A 21,558-nucleotide genomic window follows, 5' to 3' on the forward strand; every position below is an offset into this window, starting at 1 on the left:
TAGGTTTTAACCTAACAAAGTGTATGGCAGCTGACTGTGAAGATAAACCTCTGCTTTTTGTTCTTTCATCCCGTTTTGTTCTGTGGCCCCAGTGGGATCCAAGATCAATACACTGAAGGGGCTTCTGCTTTCACCCTACAGAAACAACACTGGTCTACTGGTTCAGTTCATGCTCACTGTGTATTGTATGTATGTATGTGTTGTAAATGTGAAAGAGTCAGAGATTAGGGAAATTTGTATTCTAGCAGAGAGCTACTACTAAATTTGCTGGTGACAAGTGTGTGATGTCAAGGCATTGAACCCCCACAGTGGATGCTGAAGGTGGTGCCGTAAAAGAAGGAGATGATGCACAATGTAGGAGTTTATGGGAGGATGAGATGGATGGGGACAAGGGTTTAAACCCATAAAGCGTTGAAGAGTAGCAGAAATATCATTCAGCTCATGTTACTTTTAAAACATGTTCAGGTCCACCAAGCTTCCCTTTACACAGTGGTTTTAACACCTAAGGTGTTAATACCAAGTTTCTGCAAACCATGTAGTCATAGAGACTCTTTTATAGCTACTTTATTACATGAAGTCATAAGTGCTTTGTAATTATACCACAGAGAAAGTCAATGGCTTCACCTGAATGTGTTAACTGAGTTGAGAGCCTATTTAGGAGCGACGCTTATGTTGATGTCAAGGCAAGTCGGTATGCATGTCTGTGCAATAAGTGTAGTTAAAATAAGCATGATAAAGTTAGAGAGATCTCCAATAAATTGCTTGTTGGAGTCATTCTGTGGCGTAATGTATTTCTGAGTGGGACTCTTGACAAAAGCATTGCTACTTCAGTGGGTTTATGCTAATATGAGCAGAAAGTTTGATGAACTGTAAGCTGCAGGGTTACATGCAGCTTAGGTAGACATGAATAAATAAACAGTAACACACATCTCATCATTACACGTGAACACAAAGGTAACTGCTTACAGAACTCTGAGGTACTTCAGGCCAGCAAAGTCACTCTTGGTGATGCGTGTGAGGTTGTTTCCGTTCAGCTCCCTGCAAAGATAGACATGCAAACATGGATTAATAATTCATCTTTGCTGTCCTACTGTATTTGTTAAGGCTGGTGATTAAAAGAAGGTATGGCTTTATGAACTAATCTTTGAATTTTGGTAAATTAACGAAAATCCCAAAACATAAAAATGAACACTTAGAAAACTCAGCTCTTCAGAACATCACACACTATTGCTGGTGCAGATTCATGAGTTTATCCAACCTGGATTAATTCAAAAGTCTCTGATTGTAAGGTTCAACTCAAGCTACAAATGAAGTAATCCTCGCACATTTTGCATACCCAAATTTAAAAGCAAATAACTGAGGTACATGTGTGATACATCATTTGAAAGTTAACACCTTCTAGTTTCTGGAAATATAAATGAAAATTGGGTTAGTAAAACACAGCTTAAGCTACATGAGTTCCAACATGGCTCAAAGTAGTTTTTCTTATTCTTGAAAATAATAGGCTTTTTTGAACAGCAGTAATAAAGACATACTTAAGAATAATCATGTCTCATTGTATTACATTTGTTCTAAAACATGTCAACCACAAATCAGAACATTTCTGACCTCTAGCTACAACAGTTCCAGAGCTGTGGGGCTTTGAACTTTTGGCGTCACCAGCGTCTCCAAACCTCTCCAAATGTGCCAGATTGTGCCAAATGCTTTTACTCAACTATTTGACCTACAGAATAACATTGAAGCATTTTGATGTCCACAAAACATTTATAAAGCAAGTATTTTTCCACTTTTATTGGAATCAGTGTATATAACAAAATGTATCATTTATAAATGTAAAATTACATTAAAAAAATCAATTAAAAACTAAGCTAAACTAAGCTCCAGTGCATTTTCTGGGCAGGAGTTTTTTGAACTGTGCGCATTGATCCAGTCTCTGTGGTGTATTTCACTCTTACGCAAGCCGGTAACACGGCTCTGCTTTATGCAATCCAGCCATGTCTACCCTTGTTAGAAACCTTACTTCAATGGCTACAAAGTGAAAAAGCCCACGGGGTCTTAACCAATAACAGCAGGACTCTATGAGGCGTAATATCGCCCTACTCTGTGCGTCATTAGCTGAAAGGCAGGGAATGCTTGTGAGACTTCATCGGCTGTCCTTGACTCAAATCGAGTCATACAAAGATGCGGACACTTTTGTTTTGTAGGTAAGAAGACAATGTAAAGAAATACCAAACTTTGTGGGCAAATGTTTTGAGGAAGCAAGTCTTATTAGCAAAAAGTTATCCATTGTGATTTTCATGCATTCTGAGTTATTTGTTGTAAACGCTATAAAAACGGTTGCTGATGATCGGGTGGATTTTGAGAGGTCAAAAAGTCCTATATACATCTTGATCAGTTAAAAGACAAGTAAAAGTAGAATCTATGGGGGCGTGATGATAAAGCTGCACGACGCTGGAGAAAGCACAACAGTAGAATGCACTGCGGCAGCAGCAGCTTTCAATGGAGCGCTCCACTGAAAGTTATAAGTTCTCTTTATGTTGCTGTTGTTCAATAAAAGTACGTTTTAAGATAATTTAAGGCGAGAATAATATACTTTAAAGCTTCACTATATGGTCCATTTACCGATTTAATGCGTAATTAAAAAACAATTTCCAAAGTTGAGAGGACCGTGGCAACCAGCGGACCTCCGAGGCTAACGGCAGCCAGGGATAACCACAGCCCGTCTGCAGCGGCCCTCTCTCGGCATATTCGCCGTTTTACCGACATGCTGTTTGTTTGCACTCCCCCACCAGCTTCCTGTCATGCTTCCTATGTCACAGTCAGTTGCATTCATGTGTCAGTGTTGGCCAATAGGCACAGACATGGTTTGAAAAGCAACGGGTTGTTCTCATCAACAATCTTCCGATGTCTAATTCATCGGCGCCAGACTAAAGTACACATTTCATCTCCCATTTAGTTTGGTTTATCAGGCTAATAATCCTAGTCAAGTCTAAAATCTGTTTCTGATGTATGAGACTTGAAACTGTTGAAGACTTAAACAGCCAACTTTAACATAAAGTATATATCATAATTAGTGTTGCACCGATACCGATACCAGTATCGGACGGGGCCCCGATACTGCCCTAAAATGGTGGTATCGGTATCGGCGAGTACCAACAAATAGGGCACCGATACCATTTTGAGAGCCATAAGTTTATTCAACTATTGTCACCCACTCCTGGTAGGCAATAAAGCGTTCTACTGGATTCAATTTGTATTAGATTTTTCCTGCTTCACAAAGGTAGGCAGCAGCTCGACAAAACCATGATGGCAATTATTTTACATTATTATGGTATCGGTATCGGCCGATACTGCACAGCCAGGTATTGGGTATCGGTATTGGGGCCAAAAAATGGCATCGGCGCAACACTAATCATAATACTACTATATTATATTACACACCTTTCCAGACACACCAATGTCCTTAGTAAATGTAAGCAGCCCATGCAGACATTCCCAGAGAGACTTGCTTGGGTCTGAGTCTGTCCAACTTTCTTAATTTCTAACCCATCTAACTCACCACCAGGTGATGATAGCTTGGCAGTTCCGCCCTTCTTTTCACCCCAGTGTCTAAGACATGTTGTAGAAGGTCAGAAGATATGAATGCAAAGATGATCATTGACCTCTGATTAGGGCGTCCTAGTGCCAAGTGCACTGATGGAATAACTCATTCTTGGAAACGGTGTACATTATGGACAATTCATGAACGCATAGAAGTCCAATTACAAAGCAGCACTTAGGACTAGAGCTGTGGGGCTGTTTCTCTTAATCAATACCCCTCCAGGTGTCACTATTGTTTCCCACATGGGCCTTGAAGCCCCCGGGTAGAATGATGAAATCCTCAGAGGGGTGGTTTCCTGCACCCCTGCCAAGAATGTTAAGAAGGCCTGGTACACCATCACTGCTTGGTTCCTAGGGCAAGACAAGAGTCAACCCTACCCAAAATGGATAGGAGGGACGCAATGCTCCCCTCCACTGGGGTGAACTCCAACACAATAATACGGAGCTGCGGGAAGACAAGCAGCTAAATCCATTCCAACCCTCTGCCTCTCCCTGAGAACAACTCAATAGTAGAACAAATCCAGAAGCTAGGGTCCAGAGCCCAAGCTATGTGTGGGGGTGAGCCTGTGTTGCCTGATCTTGTGCAGGAGTTTAACTAAATGTTTACAAATAACACATACTTAATGCATGGTGGATATTATTACCATAAGAACCAATAATTTGTATAGTCTAGAGTAAATCAGAGGGGAAAAATTAAACAATTCCTGTCAAAATCTATATTTACTGGCTTACCATTACCAATTACTACATGAGATAAAGATTGCTTATGCCACTTGAGTCCCACCCTTCTTCCGCTTGCACAGTCTAATGTTTTTGTTTTTGTGGCTTAAGCAAGACCAGAGTCTAAGTCACAGACTGAAGCTCCAGTTTCTTACTAAAGCTAAAATATAAACTGAGAAAGTTTATGTTTTCACAAGATTTGATGTCAAATGCACCGTGCATTACTGGGCTGACTCCTGAAGGTAAAGTTATGTAAAGGGAAGTTCAAGCTCAATTCCAATTCTACTGGGAAACATTAAGCAGTGCTGTTAAAAAGCGGCCACATTTAAACTGCCTTGGTGCCTTTTATTTTCTATGTAGCACCAGTCTGAAAACACACATACACACACCAGCAACCCCCAATACACACGTCTTTCTATCCACCAGGTCCGTCTACAATTACAGGAGATTAGCAAGAGCCAGCACAGGGGATTTGAATTGGGCTGCAAGGCCAGAAAGCTAAGTGCTGTGGATATAACTGAGCAACCTCCCTGCTGAGCACTAACCATCACAGCAAAGGATAAAAAGGGACTTTAAATCGACTTTTGATTTTCATTTTAATATCATTCATTCTAGAAAGTATTTCATGTGCATCAACTGACAAAAAGTTAGGCACCAAGAAAAAATGGTGCTTAACTTTTGTCAGTTTCATGCTGAATTTTCTTTATTTGTGGTTACACACAATCCTTAGCAGCAGATTATATTTTCTATAAAGACACAAATAAAGGCAGGAAAACCCTAATGTAATTTATGTGAAAAATACAGACATTCTCACTTACACACAATTTTAAAGTATTTGTCTCCACCCTTTCCTAAGCCTCCCCAAACAAACTCTCTAAAAGCAAATCTGGCTTCAAAATCTACTCTGAAGCACAGGTCTCTTTCCTTCAGTCACTTTCTCGTCTAATGACCACTCAAGGGACTGTAGCACTATGCAGCACAAAAAAAAGGTCATTACTTACTGACAGATGGTGCATATATGTGCACGTAAGCACGTGTGTGTATATTTATACATATATATATATATATATGTATGTATGTATGTATATATATGTATGTATGTTTTTATATATGTATATATATATATACACACACACACACACACACATATGTATATTATATATACATATACATGTACACATATACATACATACATATAAGTACATATAATACATAATATATATAAAAGCACACAGGTGCATTGATAGGGAGAGTAACATAGCCACAGGAAAATAAATAATGGACTGGGCTTCATTAGCCTGGGCTTTAACACACATGTGGTGCTCATTACAGGTGCTTACGCAGATATAGACACACAGATACACAATCTTTGTGATTTTCAGTGTCTTATCTTCAGGGTGGTCATTTTTGACGAGACCCGGAGGACATTTAGACAGAAAGGCTAGAGAATGAGGAAGGGAAAAGCAAGAGGAGGAAGTATTGCATATGTGGGAAAAATGACTCAGACATAAACAACTAAAACACTCTCTACTTTGAGCAATTGGGCTTTTTGTGCAATACTCCACAACAGACTTAAAAAGCTGTTTTGCCTGTGTTGTGTTGATACAATCTGGTAAGTAAATAAATAACATGCCTGTACTGAAAACAGAATGTTCTGTAAGTATGTCCAGGAAGGCTTTTGGGTTTAGAAAATGGTCAGATTACTTTAGCAATCGAAAGGTCGAACCAGTTAGAATAAGGTTGTGGAACTACAAAGTGTACATGATCACATTTCTTCTAAAGGGAAAGATGCGTCATTTGATACAAGAATGACAGTCAAGGATTTTTTTTTATTGAATTTTGAATTTTTGGTTAAATGACAAGAGAAGGCTAAATGATGCTTAATGCCATGTATATTCATTACAAATTCTGATTTCTGGGGTTTTTTTGGTGTATGGAGGGTGAAGCCAACAGATAATTTGAGAAGGACCAAAAGCCTAGCAGACTTTGGTGTAAGGATGTCAGGGCCCAGTCCTCAAGGTATGTGTCCTGAATCTTATAAATCATTTCTCTTTCCTCGAACCTTAATAAAATATCTAAATGTTTTGCAGGACTCTGGAGAACTTGAGTTAAACTCAGAAGGCAATCAAACAATTTGATTCAAGTGTGTTAGACCGGAGACATATAAGTAATCTGCAGGATATTGGGCCCCTGAGGGTCTTAACTCGGACATCCCTGCATGCCAACTCAAAAGGTATCAGCATTTTTTGTAAGCGCTATTTTATGAACCTTCAAACTGTGGTCACACTTGCACTGATGGTTATCTACTCATACGCTGATGATTATTTACACTAGGCAGAGAGGAAAGAGGTGTTGTGCCACTGGGGATCTTCCAGTCTGAGACATGTTCTGAGAATGCAACACATAAAACATTTGTGTGTTTGACTCAGAGTAAAGAGGCTTTAAAACCATTACATCACCAGCAGTTTTACAGATTGTTTTTTCTTTATATATATGTCAATTGTAAGGTGCACTTTATCAAATCTGAGGACCACAAAGCTCTTTACACTACATTCAGTCATTCACCCAGTCATGTGGTAATCTAAATTGTAGCCACAGCTGCCCTGGGGCAGCCTGACAGAAGCAAAAAAAAAAAAAAAAAAATCACCTCATTAGGTCATCTGATCACAAGTTTTTTAGACAAACAAGTGGTAGCTCAAATCGAAAACCCAAAGGTTGCTGGTTTGAGGACAGTGGATAAAGATAAGTAAGACTGATTTAAAGCACTTTTTAGAGAAGGCAAAGAAGCATAAACAATCTGAGATTCACATGGAAAATAATATGCTATAGTGTACTTTTTCCAGGTGTTTGTTCATTTGTGTCCTGTCAGTTGAAATTCAACACACCTAAATCTAAAGGCTGAAATGCAGCGGCGGATTGTCAATAGAGGGTGCTAGGGCGTTGGCCTACCAGCCTAATGACCTTGATTAAGACATAAAAAAACATAAAATAAAATTTTAGTATAGAATAAAAATATCTTAAAATATATATATATATTTTTTTTTTAGATGTGTAAGATAGATATTTTATCTTTAATGACGAGTAAAGCTGTTTCGTTTTTTCATTGGATTGGTGACATATTTCCACAAAAATGTTTGCTCACTGACTCTCGATAAAAGTCGTACATGCACAGTAGCTCCTCTGCAATTCAAATGTAAAGGAGAGATCTGGGCGCAACAAAACTATGCCCTGAGGTGACAGGAACTGTTGTCACAGTTATAGTGCGGCTGATTGACAGACGAGCCGTGGAAGGGAAGCAAAGAGAAGCTGGAGTTTAAATCGTTTGGCCCTGATCGGTCGAACATCAAAATTGGCTTGGCTAACTGCATGCAGCGAGGCTAATGCTTTATTCTGCTACCTTGGCTCCCTGCCTCCTTTTCAAACGTCAGGATCTGACCCAGCATGGATATAAAATAGGTAAAACTTATTTAAAGCACTTTTTAGAAAAGGCAAAGAAGCATAAATAATCTGACATTCACATGGAAAATAATATACTATAGTGTACTTTTTCCAGGAGTTTGTTAATTTGCATAGTTGCTCTTAAATAAACATATTCTCAGAAAATAAATAATAAATAGCTTATCCGTTATTAACCTGGTACATAATTTTTTTAGGTTTGTGACACAATATTGGACCATGCAAACACAGTTTTGCGAAGCCTCAGAAGGGCAAGATTTATGTACAAAATCTAAATCTGGACATGAAATTATGTTTTGTTTTTATAAAGTGTTTCTATCATATTTTTTGTTGTCGGCATTCATATGAATATACTTGTGTGATAACTTAGTGTATCTTTGATTGGTTTTTGGTATATGTCTTTTTTTAATTTATAGCACCCCTGGAGAAAACTCCGGCAGCCGCAACTGCTGAATCGTGTCCTTTCATGTCAGCAGGTTTTTGCAAAGCCCTTTATATTAATCCTTCATTTGATTTAGATGTGTTGGAGCAGGGATGCATCCACAGGTTGCAGAGAAAGTGGTTCCATAGGACTTTACATGTCCCATCCAAATTCTGTGTTTAAGACAATCATAATGGTGCATCTCCTCCAACATTAATTTTCAGACATTTGTAGTTTCTTTATGCATATATTGAGTGTGGCATAGAGGTAATTTTATTAAAATCGGTTCCCTCTTGAAATCAGTGCATTGGCCAGTTGTCATTACAAAGCAGTAGCCTACCGTTAATCATTTTTGTGTTTTGAGCTTTTTAAATGGAAGAAATCTGCTTTCAAACTGAGATTAGTCTTTGCTGCAACTAAGTTGATATCCTCATATCCTCCATAACAAATAAAAAAAAAATTGCTCTTTAGAAATGAACTGTTTAAAAGACTCAAACAATTATATATATATATATATATATATATATATATATATATATATATATATATATATATATATATATATATATATATATATTTTTTTTTTTTTTTTTTTTTTTTTTTTTTTTTCTTACAATGTTTTACTCTTTATGTCAAATTTTTACTTTGATCACACTGGCAAATGCAAAAGTAACAACGGTTTAAAGCTTTCATAAATAGAGTTACTTCAATATTGGGCCCTCTGGGACAAGCTGATATTTTCCAGTTCAGATACCAACTACTTTTCTTAAATCCTACTAAAATGATCTAATCCTCATGAATTGCCTACCTTTACTCAAAATTTCATTTAAAAATTTATTCCATTCCTTTAACCTTCACCATAAATTGAACATGTTTAAATATTAACAACTTCAGGCATGCATACAGACAGTTCACTTCAGCAGTAATCGGCTCTACTTTCATTCTGCAACTAAACAGAAGCAAAGTATGGCAAATTCAAACAATGAATAAAAGGATGAATTTGCTATTTATTAGCAACAGAATCGGTCACTGCTGTTTCTACCAGAATCAAAAAGAGCCAAGCAATAACTTTTGGCATCACAGTAAAGACATGTCAACTTATTTTGTAGACACGTGTTTTTTTATACTAACTATGGACAGATTTAGGATTAAAATACCACAGCATTACTTTAAAGCCTGAAAACTATTAACTATCATTCCAAATTCCTACAGCAAAGGATTTCCACCTCCAACTGGTTTACTCAAATCCATTCCATCCTTTGGAAGCCTCTGGCCCAAAGAGTTCCCACTACTGACACACTTCCTGGAGAGGAATTGGATTTATGACATCACTATCCTAATCCCTCTTCATCTGCCATGCCAAGCTGATTGATGCTGGTGAATATTTCCTGGTGCAACTTCCCCCCGGGTGGACACAGGGCAGCTTTGCTCCATGACTATAGATCTCTATAATTCAAAGGGAGCTCTGAAAGCTGCTACAGTACTGAAAAACTCATTAGGTTTATTTGTGCCAGCTGCTAGTAGACCTTTGCAGAGTCTGGTTATGGGCCTGCTTGGAATTCAGCTACACAAAAGGAAAGACTGGTGTAAAGAAGGCTGAAGTAAATAGAATAAGCTAATCATCTATATGTTGAGAAAGTGATTTAATTTAGCTCAAGATTATAAAAAAATACACAAGACCCAATTTTTAAACGGGCCTTTGAACACACCTCAGCATCTTATCTTGTTGTAACTCAGCAGACAGCTGTGCTCAATTAATGATGATTAGCATGCAGTTAATTAGCACACTAATTAAGAGGCATATTACTAAATCTTTAAAACCTACAATATCAATGTTTTTCCATGTACTAATGAAATTCCACATATTGTTTCTCTCATTAAGCAAATTTTATGTTAACCGTTATGAGGCAGCTAGATGCATCCAAATGAGGGTGACTAAAATAAAACTTTGTTGAAACACTGGTGCATTCGGTGTCCTTATATCAAAAATGCAGAAATAAATTGCAGAAGATTTAACATTCTTAAATTTGTATGCTTTGTTTGAGATGTTTTTTGTTATTTTCTTTTCCTATTTGACATTTCACGTTTTGCATGTGAGCCTATGTAAAAGATAGTCAAAGCTATTTTTCCCCATCAACACTTCTAACGCTGGTAGTAGCTACTGGGACTGCTTTTAGTTGTAGTCGAACAATGTTTGGTGACTAATGAAAATCATTTTTGTATTCTAGTCGTAAATTTCTCTTCTCCTCCCACCTCACGAGCAAGCCTCATCAGATTCAACAAATGTTTCTTTAGTAAAGGATCGTAAATGATCCTCTCAAACCTGATGAAGTATACCTGAGTGTAAGTGAGCTTGTGTTTCCAAGAAATGTAAATTTGCATTATGCCACATAAGGGGGATTCCCACAGTTGTTTATTCATTGAAATGGAACTAACAGTCCCTCGGAGGGTCCTGTGGGAGGTACTCCAGGAGTATGGACAACCGGGCCCTTTAATAAGGGCTGTTAGGCCTCTGTATGACGGTGTCAGAGCCTGGTCCACATTGTCCACACTAAGTTGGACTTGTTTTTTGTGAGAGTTGGACCCTGCCAAGGTTGCCCTTTGACACCGATTCTGTACATAACTTTCATGGACAGAATTTCTAGGTGCAGCCAAGGTGTTGAGGGGATCCGTTTTGTGGCCTTATGATTGCTTCTCTGCTATTCACTGATGACGTGGTTCTATTGGCTCCATCAGGGCGTAATCTACAACTCGGTTCGCATCAGAGTATGAAGCGACTGGGATGAGGATCAGTGCCTCTAAATCCATGGTCTTTAGCCAGAAAACGATAGACTGCCTTCTCTGGGTTGAGGAGGATGTACTGCCCTTAGTGGAGTAGTTTGAATCAGGGGAAGATGGAGCGGGAGAATGATAGGTGGATTGGTGCGGCGTCTGCTGTGAAGCAAGTGCTGTACTGGTCCCTTGTGGTGAAGAGAGAGCTGATCCAAAAGGCAAAGCTCTTGATTAACCGATCGATCTACGTTCCTATCCTCATCTATGGTCATGAGCTTCAGTGTATTCTCATTATGAGTTCGTATGAAATGGTACGAAAAGTTATGCACCGTAATTTCGTACGTTTTGGACGTTTTTTTCGTCGTATGCGCATGCGCATCTGACGCACCATTTACGAATATAGAATATAAATTACTATTAGCCCTAACCCTGACCCTGACCCTGACCCTAACCCTATCCCTAAGATATAAAACAGCAAGCAATGTAGTTAGAGACATGAATAAGTGATGATTGCACTGTTTTTCCCATTTTTACATCCGTCCGCGGATCTGCTTTTTTTTTTTCTGTCTGCCAGCGCATGCGCACTGATGTGGTTTTTTGAGGAAAAACGTCCAAAACATACGAAATAGTGTGCATAACTTTTCGTACGATTTCGTACGAACTGATAATGAGAATATGTTGTGAGCTTTGGGAACGGACGGATGGACAGATACGGGACCTGAACTATTCAAATGACTTCAAAAATAAAGGTTATAATTTAGGCTTATCATATTTTGCTGGGCAGCAATTCAATGGCGAGCTAATATAGCTCTGTTTGGGTATGCGCAATAGCGCAATTGTGACGTCACATCCATCATCTTACTTCTGTATTTCTAGGGAATGCCCACACAGTAGGACTGCCTAAACACGGGTGCAGATGTGTTACAGCCTGATTGCATCTGCCATTCCTTCATAACACTCCAGCCCTCTCATTCTGTTCTTTCTTTAGACAAAATGAGGGCAGATTAAACCAGTGTCCCCTGCATACCAACATACTAGCTGCAGGTGTGGTCTGTCATCAGCAAATAAAAATGTAATTTATAATTGCAAAGTTGCATAATATATAATGATGTGAAAAAACAAGATGGACAATTGCTTTTAAGTAAAACAAATGTAGTCATTTAGTGAAAAACTAGGTTTGAATAACAGCGAACTAATTGTGTAAGACTCGTCTGGAGCATTCATAACATTTCTATGTATCTGAGAATGGTGATTGCGACATGACTCGTTCGAATGATTTAAGAACCAATTTGTCTGTATGAATGCTTCTTAGATGAGGGCTAATTAATTTAAAGACATGCTACTTTCTTTTTTTTCCCAACTTAAACATATCCTGATTAGTTAGAATAACAAAATACAATTCTTTTTTATAGGTTTAGTACATATTTTTATTTGATAATTTTAAAAGCATTTTGAAATTGTAAAACGTAGATGCCCAGATGTTGATGTCATGTGATGCTTTGTAATCTTCCAAGTGGTGAATTCAATTCATGAGATAAATGGCAGAACACTTCTGGATGTATCTGAAAGAAGAAAGACTGATTTCAGCATTAAAAAAAATCTGAAAGACTTTTTTTACTTAGGACTTCCTGTAATATGAAGGTCAAATTATTATTTGTGATTTTATACATTTGTTTCTTGTGAAAGTACGTAGGTATGGGTGTTTCAGATTAAAAATAAGACCACAAAACATTATTACTTTTTCAGATTCTAAAGATTCTCTCACATTACATCTAAGTGCTATAACCAGGTGCTTAGATTTTTTTTTTCTAAATGCTCATTCTGCTATGAACACCACAAGAACATTTGTCCAGAACAGCTTTAGCCTAGCAGGGTATACAGAAACCTGCTGACTGAGGAATGGTGGCATGGTGCTGTCCAAACTCCATACTGTGGAAACAATCTGATAACTAGAACCCCAAGGCTATACAACCTAAAACAAGGATGCCCATTAATCACAACTACAGAGTTATACCGCTGTTTGAGCAGCAGAGCAGTAACCATTCCCCTCCAATCAATGAACAGAGTGTGAAGCTGCAATCAAGAAAAAAAAATCCTCCCGCAGATTGGACAGCATATGGAGGTGATAACCATGAACACACAGGTGGGCAGAGAGCAGGGAAGTGATATAGTCGCTGAGAAACAGAAAGAAGCCAGAGCAACTCTGACAGGGTTGCTAGCTGTCTGGGAGTGATGGTGTGTAGCCGTGTGTTAGAGTGTTGCGAGTAACCAAGTAGAGCTGCAAAAAGCTGACAGACTGTCGGGGAAATGTCAGCAGAGGGATGAGGTCTCTCAAGAGCAGGTGGAGACAGTGCCCTACATACCAGCTGAGCAGACATGTTGTGGAATCACTCAGCTCCATTTGATATTACAATATAGTGCGTTCTAAACTCTGGAACATTTTTTTAATTTTGGTCCATTACAACCAAAAACGTAAGGGTATCTAATTAAGGTCTAATGTGATAGACTTATACGAACAAATAGAAAGAAAAAGGCACATGAATTTCAAAATTATATATATATATATATATATATATATATATATATATATATATATATATATATATATATATATATATATATATATATATATATATATATATATATATATATACTGTATATATATATATAAATAAAAAATTATCTCAAATGCTTGGCATGCATCTCAAATCTTAATTTGGTACTTTTTTTCTACATATTTTAACAGGAAATATCTGAGGATATAAAAATTTAAAACAATGTAAAGTAGTCAGTGTTCAACATTTACATTAGTGTAAAATTGCTGACGCTTTGCTGTGGTTGACAAATACCACTGTGGCCATTTAACAAAGTGAATTCATGTGTTAGACTGGCACATTTGAGGTCTAGGTACGTTTCTAGAATGAGTTTCTAGATTTCCTTTTACAGCTTTACACTACTGAGAAAGAAAGAAAGAAAGAAAGAAAGAAAGAAAGAAAGAAAGAAAGAAAGAAAGAAAGAAAGAAAGAAAGAAAGAAAGAAAGAAAGAAAGAAAGAAAGAAAGAAAGAAAGAAAGAAAGAAAGAAAGAAAGAAAGAAAGAAAGAAAGAAAGAAAGAAAGAAAGAAAGAAAGAAAGAAAGAAAGAAAGAAAGAAAGAAAGAAAACTACACTGTTTAACCTTCTTGGAACGCTTCTATTCGCACTAAGGGGTCATATTTCTGCTCAGCTGGAGCAAAAACATCTCTTTCTATTGAGATGTGGTTTTCTAGACAAGCAGTTAATGCCGTCAACTGTACATTTTTAGTGTGTGTGTCAATAATTATATAAGTACTCTTGTGTGTGCAGTGACTGAGTGTGTTTTCCTCGCTCCTGGGCTCCTCAAGGGCTATTTACAGTTTTCATTTTGCTCAGTCAGGCCTCAGGAGCAAGATTTCTGATAGGAAAGTTAAACATCCACTAGATTGCTCACAGACAGAAACACCCTACTGTTCTTTCTCACAGCCCACAAACTGTGGGGTCTTCTCTGTCCATTGCAGGCCTGCTCCCTGTATAACTGTTGAGTGGGGAAAGTGCGCATATTTAAAAAATGTTTTAAAATTCTTGGTGCAAAAATAATCAACAAGAAATAGGAATGGCAAAAACAACTGGATCGAGGAAAAAGTCTGGTGCAACAGAGGCATGGTAATCAAGTTCTTAGGTTAAAGGGAATCAATTAAACATCTGTTCCTATACAAGCTGCTGCAGAAGGAGGGGGGGAGAACACACGCATACAAGAAACTGTAGCAGAGGCCAGGACTGAAGGTCCTTTCATGGTTTACAGCGTATTTGTAGTTTGTTGAGCCGTGGACTTCAAGGTTCTATTGTGGCTTTTCATTCTGTATCAAGGCATTAAGGCTATATGAATGTGTACTTTGACTGCGAAAGAGAATCATGTGGATAAAACATATGTGCTCTGCCACATCTGTTACGTTTCATATAAAGCAAGCAGAGAACTGAGAAAACGTTAGCCTCACAAATCTTCATTGACAACTGGTAATTTGATTTATGCTGGGTCTGAGCCAGAGTCTTATGCCGGTTCCTTTGAATAGAGATCGTATGGGTTTCACCCCCCACAGAGCCCACTAAGAGCAACATTCCACCTGTGCTGTACAGAGAACAGCCCAACTGCTGGTAGAAGAAGATCAGCATATAAAATAATCTAATTTAAATAACATTAAAGAAAGATAATTATTTTATGATTGAAATTGAAACACGTATGGATGGTTATCATCATTTGTTTAGAGATGCTTTTGATATCTTTAGTCAAAAGGATTCTGATCATAATAAGCCAAAAAGTGTTGCTTTTTAGGTTTCAGTCTTTTAAAAATGAAACTCTGCTAACTAATTGCATTATAAATTAGAGATGTGCTTCGAAACATGGTGACAGGAATTCGGGTTCATCAGCTCCGCCACTGACCAGTGGATCTGAAAATCAAAAACCTTCCTTTTTTTCTAAACAGTAAACTCTGCATAGTAAAAGTTACCAGCTTTGGAGCAGGATGAAATGTTAACTACCTCAAAAACTACTGTATAGATAACTGTATATTAGAAAAGACATCAAGGGAAGTATAAAGCTAACTCAGGCTTTGGGAGAGAGAGAAAGACTTTTAGAAGACAACACAAATGCTTTATGGAATATAGCCAATAGTTCTATATTTTATAATTTTTAATCCTCAAACTCTGTCATAAAGTTAGCCAGATTCAGAAATATTGACAAATCTCCCATCTGAATTACAGATCTATATTCTCTGGAACACTGGTGTCAAATCCATTCTTTGAGGGCCGGTGTCCCATCAGGCCCCCGTCCACAGAGGAAAGCCAGGATTTGGATTAAACTAACAAATTCCTCAGTGGGATAGGGGGTTCTGTCCACAAGAAGCTGCAATGAAACTGACAACATCTGAAACCTGCTCCAAGAGAGAAAAATTTCAAAGCCACCCCTCATGAGGTTTTCTGTGTGGACAGTACAAACTTCTTAAACGGCTATAAACCGCTAGGTTTAATCATGCAACCCAACGTAGGACTCATGCAGAGCGGTTTTTCTCCAGGACTCACAATGGTTTTATGGACTCACTTCCTTTTGCTAACAGCAAAAGAAATTGCCGACCTCAGAGCTGTATTTGTGTATTAGTGTATAAGCTATTCAATTTATTGTGGATTTTACACATTTTCTCCTCTATGCTGTTTGTGTGGGCCACGCCTCTTTTCCCAGTCCTGGGTTTGTCATTGTCTACGTATGCGGCTGATTTACAGTAAATATAACAAACAGATCAAACTTTTCTGCTGCCTAGGATTAAAATGACGTGTCTCAAATATAATTATAACAACATCTCAATCTATTCTTTATCCACCTGTTTACCTATGCATACGTAAATGCAGACATGTTCCCACATATCCTTCACACTTGAACTTATACCCATCAACTCAGTAGGGTTGCAACCAATGTGAGTCTAAAGCAATCGAGGTGGATTCTCCAAAAATCCCTTTTTATGGTCTGCTGACATACATGCACTCTGAGGCAAAGCAAAGCAGTCACACATGTGCTCCCCAACGTGCGCAGGCACATACATCATTCTGTATATATGCATGCCAATCCAGCAGATTTATATAAAAATAATTTATATCCTGGACTTGAAAGGTGGTTTTTGGCAACACTTGCAAACTCTGTTGATAAGGTCATTCCTGAAGTCTCCTGGGTGTCATCAAACACATCCATAGAGAAGCTGTCCTCATCTGGAGAGCAGGCCAGAGTGTGTCTGGACACACACCAGCTGGCTTTGATGCTTAGCGGTCAGCCATCGCTCTGCTTAGACAAGCAACACTTCAGCTGGTCATGTAATGTTAAGTGTAAAAAGGTGACTAAGTGCTCATAGGTCAGATCAAAAATAAAAACTGCAGAGTTGCAGAGGATGAACTGTGACCTGGAATTGCTACCTGAATATGGGCGCTGCATTTTTACAGGCATGCAAGGTGGAAATGCTAATAGAAAAGGCAGATTATAAAGAAGTTAGTGGGCATTAGAGGTCAGCCAATTTAGAATTGAACAGATGAGTATAAAGATTACCTGGAGAGCCAATCAACTGAACTGATTCAGTCTGAGGCCTGGAATTGTATAACGGTCCACTATTAAACTTTCTCAGGCATTCCTCCTCCTTAAAAGATTATCAGCAATAAAAAAAAAGTAGGGGTGAATTAGTTTTAGTTATCCTGATAGCAGGACCCTTCCTGCCCTCCATCATATACCATAGTCCTTAAAAGCCTTTTGGGTGAGTTACAAAAATCGTTACTCCTCTGTTTAGTTCATCAGGTTTGTTTTGCTATATTAGGTATTACCTAATTTTTTCTTTCTCTCACCAAACTTTGTTTTCTCCTGCCAGAGCTGGCAGGTACAATAGGCAGGCGTTGCTCAGCTACGTCACAGTAAATTATGGATCAGATGCCCGGTCAACTGTCAGTTCTATGGACTATGTGCTTCTGCCAACAACACTGCAGGCAGAATTTGGCACAAACACCCCCACCCTCAAGCCCTAAAAGCTATCAGAGCCACTGAGCCCCTCAACCAGTACTAAACCCCATGTGTTATGATCTAGAATTACTAGTTTGCGACACACAGGCACATATGGAGACACATGCTTAAGTTTATGAATAAACAACAGAGCATACCATGCATATGGTGCGCAGTCTCCATCTCTTTTCTGGAAGAACTCCAAGACGCCGTCTGATCTCAGAACAAGGTATTTTCTGGCCTGCTATAATGGGTTTATTTCTCACAATTACATGAAAGCATCTACATTCACAAAGACGCAACTCATTAACAGATGAGACAAGCATTTAAGCTGAGCAGCTGGACTGTTAATTTGATATCTGTTGAACAAAGAGCTCAGAGCGAGTCGCTTTAATCAGCATTACAGATTTTCTTTTGTTTGAGTCGGACTTAAGTGTGATTATCAAATTAACGTGATATTTGCCAGCATTAATCATCTCAAAGGTTAATTGAAAATGATGCAGAGAAAGGCAAAGGGAAAAGACAAGACGATGCAAAGTGAAGGGAAAGGAGACAAAGGAGCCATAGGCCTATATTCAGGAGACAGTGAATTTAACACCTGGAGCTCTCAGTCTCATAACAGTCCCTGGCCTGTGGAGCACAGGGGTCAGGCCTGATCCAAACCCACAGTGACAAGTGCAAATGGAATTTTGCTGTCTGTCTCCACAATCTCTATACATACTGTGGAGTATACAGGGACACACATGTCAGGTTTAGAAAAAAAAAAACCCAACAGCAACAAAAAAATAGGCTTCTCCTCTCTTCTTCTCTAAAAACAAACATTCACACTCTTAGTAAGGAAGAAAACAGACTAGTAAAACAAACTCAATTTCTTAAAATTTTCAGCTTTCTTAATTTGGTATGTTTCCAAAATTTTTATCTGTGATAATCTAAACAGGTTAAATTTCAATAGGACTTGGTGATTAAATAAAGGTAAACACTTTTTTTTTAACTACATCCCTTTTATAATGCCCTAAAAATATATTAAACTTTTGTTTTATGAGATTACAACAACAAAAATCAATGTGGATTTTAAGGATTTTAGGCAGTATGGGCATGTAGAAGAGGATACTTGGAAATTAATCATGGTTTTTATTGAGTGTGGTTTTGTTTTCTGCTGAAAGGTGAATCTGCAGCCAAGATCTTCAGCGGTTTGAGCTTCCCCCCCTCATGCCCCCCTCTTTTTATAGCTGCATCATCTTCTCATTAACCATAATCAGGCTTCTTTAATTGAGGCCAGTTTTGAGGACATTGGTCTTTTGACAGAATCTCTCACATAAGCTGTGAACCTCTGCAGCTCCTCCAAAGTTACTCTAAGCCTCTTGGCTGCCACTTCGAGTAATCCTCTCCCTCATAGACTGTATAGAGAGGGTGTTCTGTGAGATGCTCAGAGCTGAAGGTTTTGATTTAAAGCAAACCTTCCTTCAAACTCCCCCCTACAACTGTGTCTCTGAGCAGGCTGGTGTGCTCTAAGGTCCTGAGGGTGCTGTTCGTCCACTACCTCTCTCTGACACTCACTTGAAGCCGTTGCAGTGAGTTGCAATTACACATACATTAGGCGACATACAACATAAGTATTTCTACTCATTTTGGAGGTAATTAGTCAGACTGAATCAGGGCTGAATTCAGAAAGATGTTGCCACATTTTCTGTTTTTTCTTTATTTCCCAAACATGTATGGATCTATAACAATGGTCAAAATGAGAAAAAAAAAGTTTAAGCCAAGTGAATCCTTTTGAAATTCTCCATAATGCTCATCTCTGAGCGTTGGTCACAAAGTATTGCTCACTTAATCACATGTTCTCCAAAATAAGCAACCAAAAATTCAGAACTGTGCATGAGAGCATCATGTGTGGCCAACCATGGTGTGTTGATTCGCTCACTTCTCTTGATTAATCACCCGACACAAAGGCTCGCAGAGAGACCAGTTTCTATTGTTGAGCAGAACTACCCAGCAGAAAACCTCTGCGTTAAGAAAACTCACCAGTGAAGAGAAGAAAAGCAGTGACCCATGAATATATTAGATAACTGTTATGCAGAACATGCTTAAAATGCAACGTCCTGAGTGTCAAACATGATTCAAAAGAGATGTTTAAAATGAGTAACAAAAGCACCTGCAACTTTTACACGGAAATGCTTTTTCAGTGAAGGTGTGAGGAATATTTCCAATGTTCACTATTAAAATTATGTTTTACATGTATGCCACCCGCACAGCAGTAAAAAAAATAAAAGAAACATTGGTTTTCTTAGAAATTAAATGTGGAAAGCATGAAATATGCAGCCAGCTCCCATCATGCCATCACTTATGCTTCTGACACAGGCTTTCTCTGCTCTGTTCCCACCACATGTTTTATTCACGCCTGATATTCTTAAAGCTGAACAGAACAATTTATTTCCCCTCACTTGTGCTACCTTTGATTTCACAGATGAATATTTCAGAGGCATGTCAGAGAAGATGGAGAAACACCCCTCTGCGGGGCCGGCGTCTGACTGACGTCTTTACAAGACAGCTTTAGGTGATCCTCTCGCAGGACTCACTTAAGCAGCAGATTTGCTTAATTTTCTGCACGATTTAACGATTTAGGGAGAAAGTGTTCAGATGCATGACAGGGGAAGAGGCAGGAGGAGAAGACAGAATAAAAGTGAAAGGAGAAAAGGTAGATAAAGACCAAAGGAGCAAAGCCAACAGGACTGGTGAGACATTTCTTTAAATATCACAGAACATTTCAGGGAACTTCAGTCGTTAAACTTGACACTGAAGCAGTTAAGAAGAGGAGCAAAAACTAAGCTGAATTTCTGAATAGAAATGCAAAAAGGAAAAACTAGATGAAAAAAGTTTAAACAAACAAATAAATGAATAAATGATCGACACATGCACAAAAGAAATTAAATGAATACAAAAGAAATGAACACTTCTGCTCCTGCTTATTCCAGTCCCTAATGTCTATTTATACCTGACTGGAATGCCAGTGAGTGACTGGCTGCCTGATTGGCACATTCACACATTCACTCACGCACAGCTTACACAGGCAGGGCTATTGTTCTGTTTCCATCTAAAGAAACCCATGTGCACTACAATAACACAGCCTTAGCTGAAACAATGGGAAGATAATACTCAGACTGGTGGTTTCTCTGTCATGGATACACAGATAAGAAGGTGAGGAAGAAGAGATGGCACTCACAGTCTCTCAGTGTTGCGGGGGATACTCCTTGGCATAGTTTTGAGACCCAGTCCATGGCAGTCCACTGTGGTGCCGCTGCAGGTACAAAGCGCTGGGCAGGCGATTGCATTGCCCAACATCAGGGCAGAGAGCATCAGCAGCCACATCCAGTGCCCAGCCAGCCCACCCATGCTTGATCCAAAACTGCTACCTACAGCCAGCATTCTCATAGCCTCTTGTTCCTTTTTTTTTCTTACTTGATTTTGTCCTTTATTTATTTTCCTCCTTCTTTTTGCCTTCCTCAAGTCCTGCAACACCTCACAAGTCTGATGGAATAATTTTATCTACTTGGAAAGTAGAAAAAAAAAAAGATCTTCCACACAAATCCTATAGTTCTAGTGATGTAACCTTGATATGCACTACAGTTTTTCCATGTAAAAAATAAGATGTTCTCTTTCTTCCCTCCTTCTTGAAAACTCCACTCCTGTCTCGTCTTTGTGGAGTTGGTGTGCTCTGGTCTGCAAACGTCTGTCCTCCTCTCACTCAGTCCTGCTCTGCTCTGCTTGTCTGAAGAGAGAGGGAATAGGGAAAGAGCAGAAAGCAAAAAAGCCAGTCTCTCTCTCCCCTTTACACACACACACACTAGTCATCCATCACAAGGATCTACAAATAGCAGATCCCCCCGACTCCACCCCTACCCCTCCTGTTCACCCTCACTCCTCTCCCTCCCCATACAACACCCCCTCCAACACAACCCTGCCTGAACTCACACTCATTCCTAAGATCCCCCTTTCATTCCTTTGACTCTCCTCACAATCAAATCTACTCCCAATATCTTCCTCTTTTCAG

At 38.7% G+C, this 21,558-nt stretch overlaps 1 protein-coding gene across 4 annotated transcripts in view; it reads right to left on the bottom strand.

Annotated features, from left to right (window-relative positions):
* Window positions 1-21,351, bottom strand: part of slit1a (slit homolog 1a (Drosophila)) — a 113,426-nt gene extending 92,075 nt beyond the window's left edge. For all 4 annotated transcript variants that reach the window (XM_038296482.1, XM_038296480.1, XM_038296481.1 and 1 more), the window contains exons 1-2: window positions 20,731-21,351; window positions 967-1,038 (exon numbers count right to left, since the gene is read on the bottom strand). In XM_038296482.1, coding sequence (XP_038152410.1) covers window positions 967-1,038; window positions 20,731-20,939 — 281 coding nt within the window. In that variant the 5' untranslated portion in view covers window positions 20,940-21,351. The remainder of the gene's footprint in view (window positions 1-966; window positions 1,039-20,730) is intronic.
* Window positions 21,352-21,558: the final 207 nt, after the last annotated feature.

The sequence above is a fragment of the Cyprinodon tularosa genome, unplaced genomic scaffold, assembly GCF_016077235.1.
Source record: "Cyprinodon tularosa strain WSP-4 unplaced genomic scaffold, ASM1607723v1 ctg37, whole genome shotgun sequence".
Classification (NCBI taxonomy): Eukaryota; Metazoa; Chordata; class Actinopteri; order Cyprinodontiformes; family Cyprinodontidae; genus Cyprinodon; species Cyprinodon tularosa.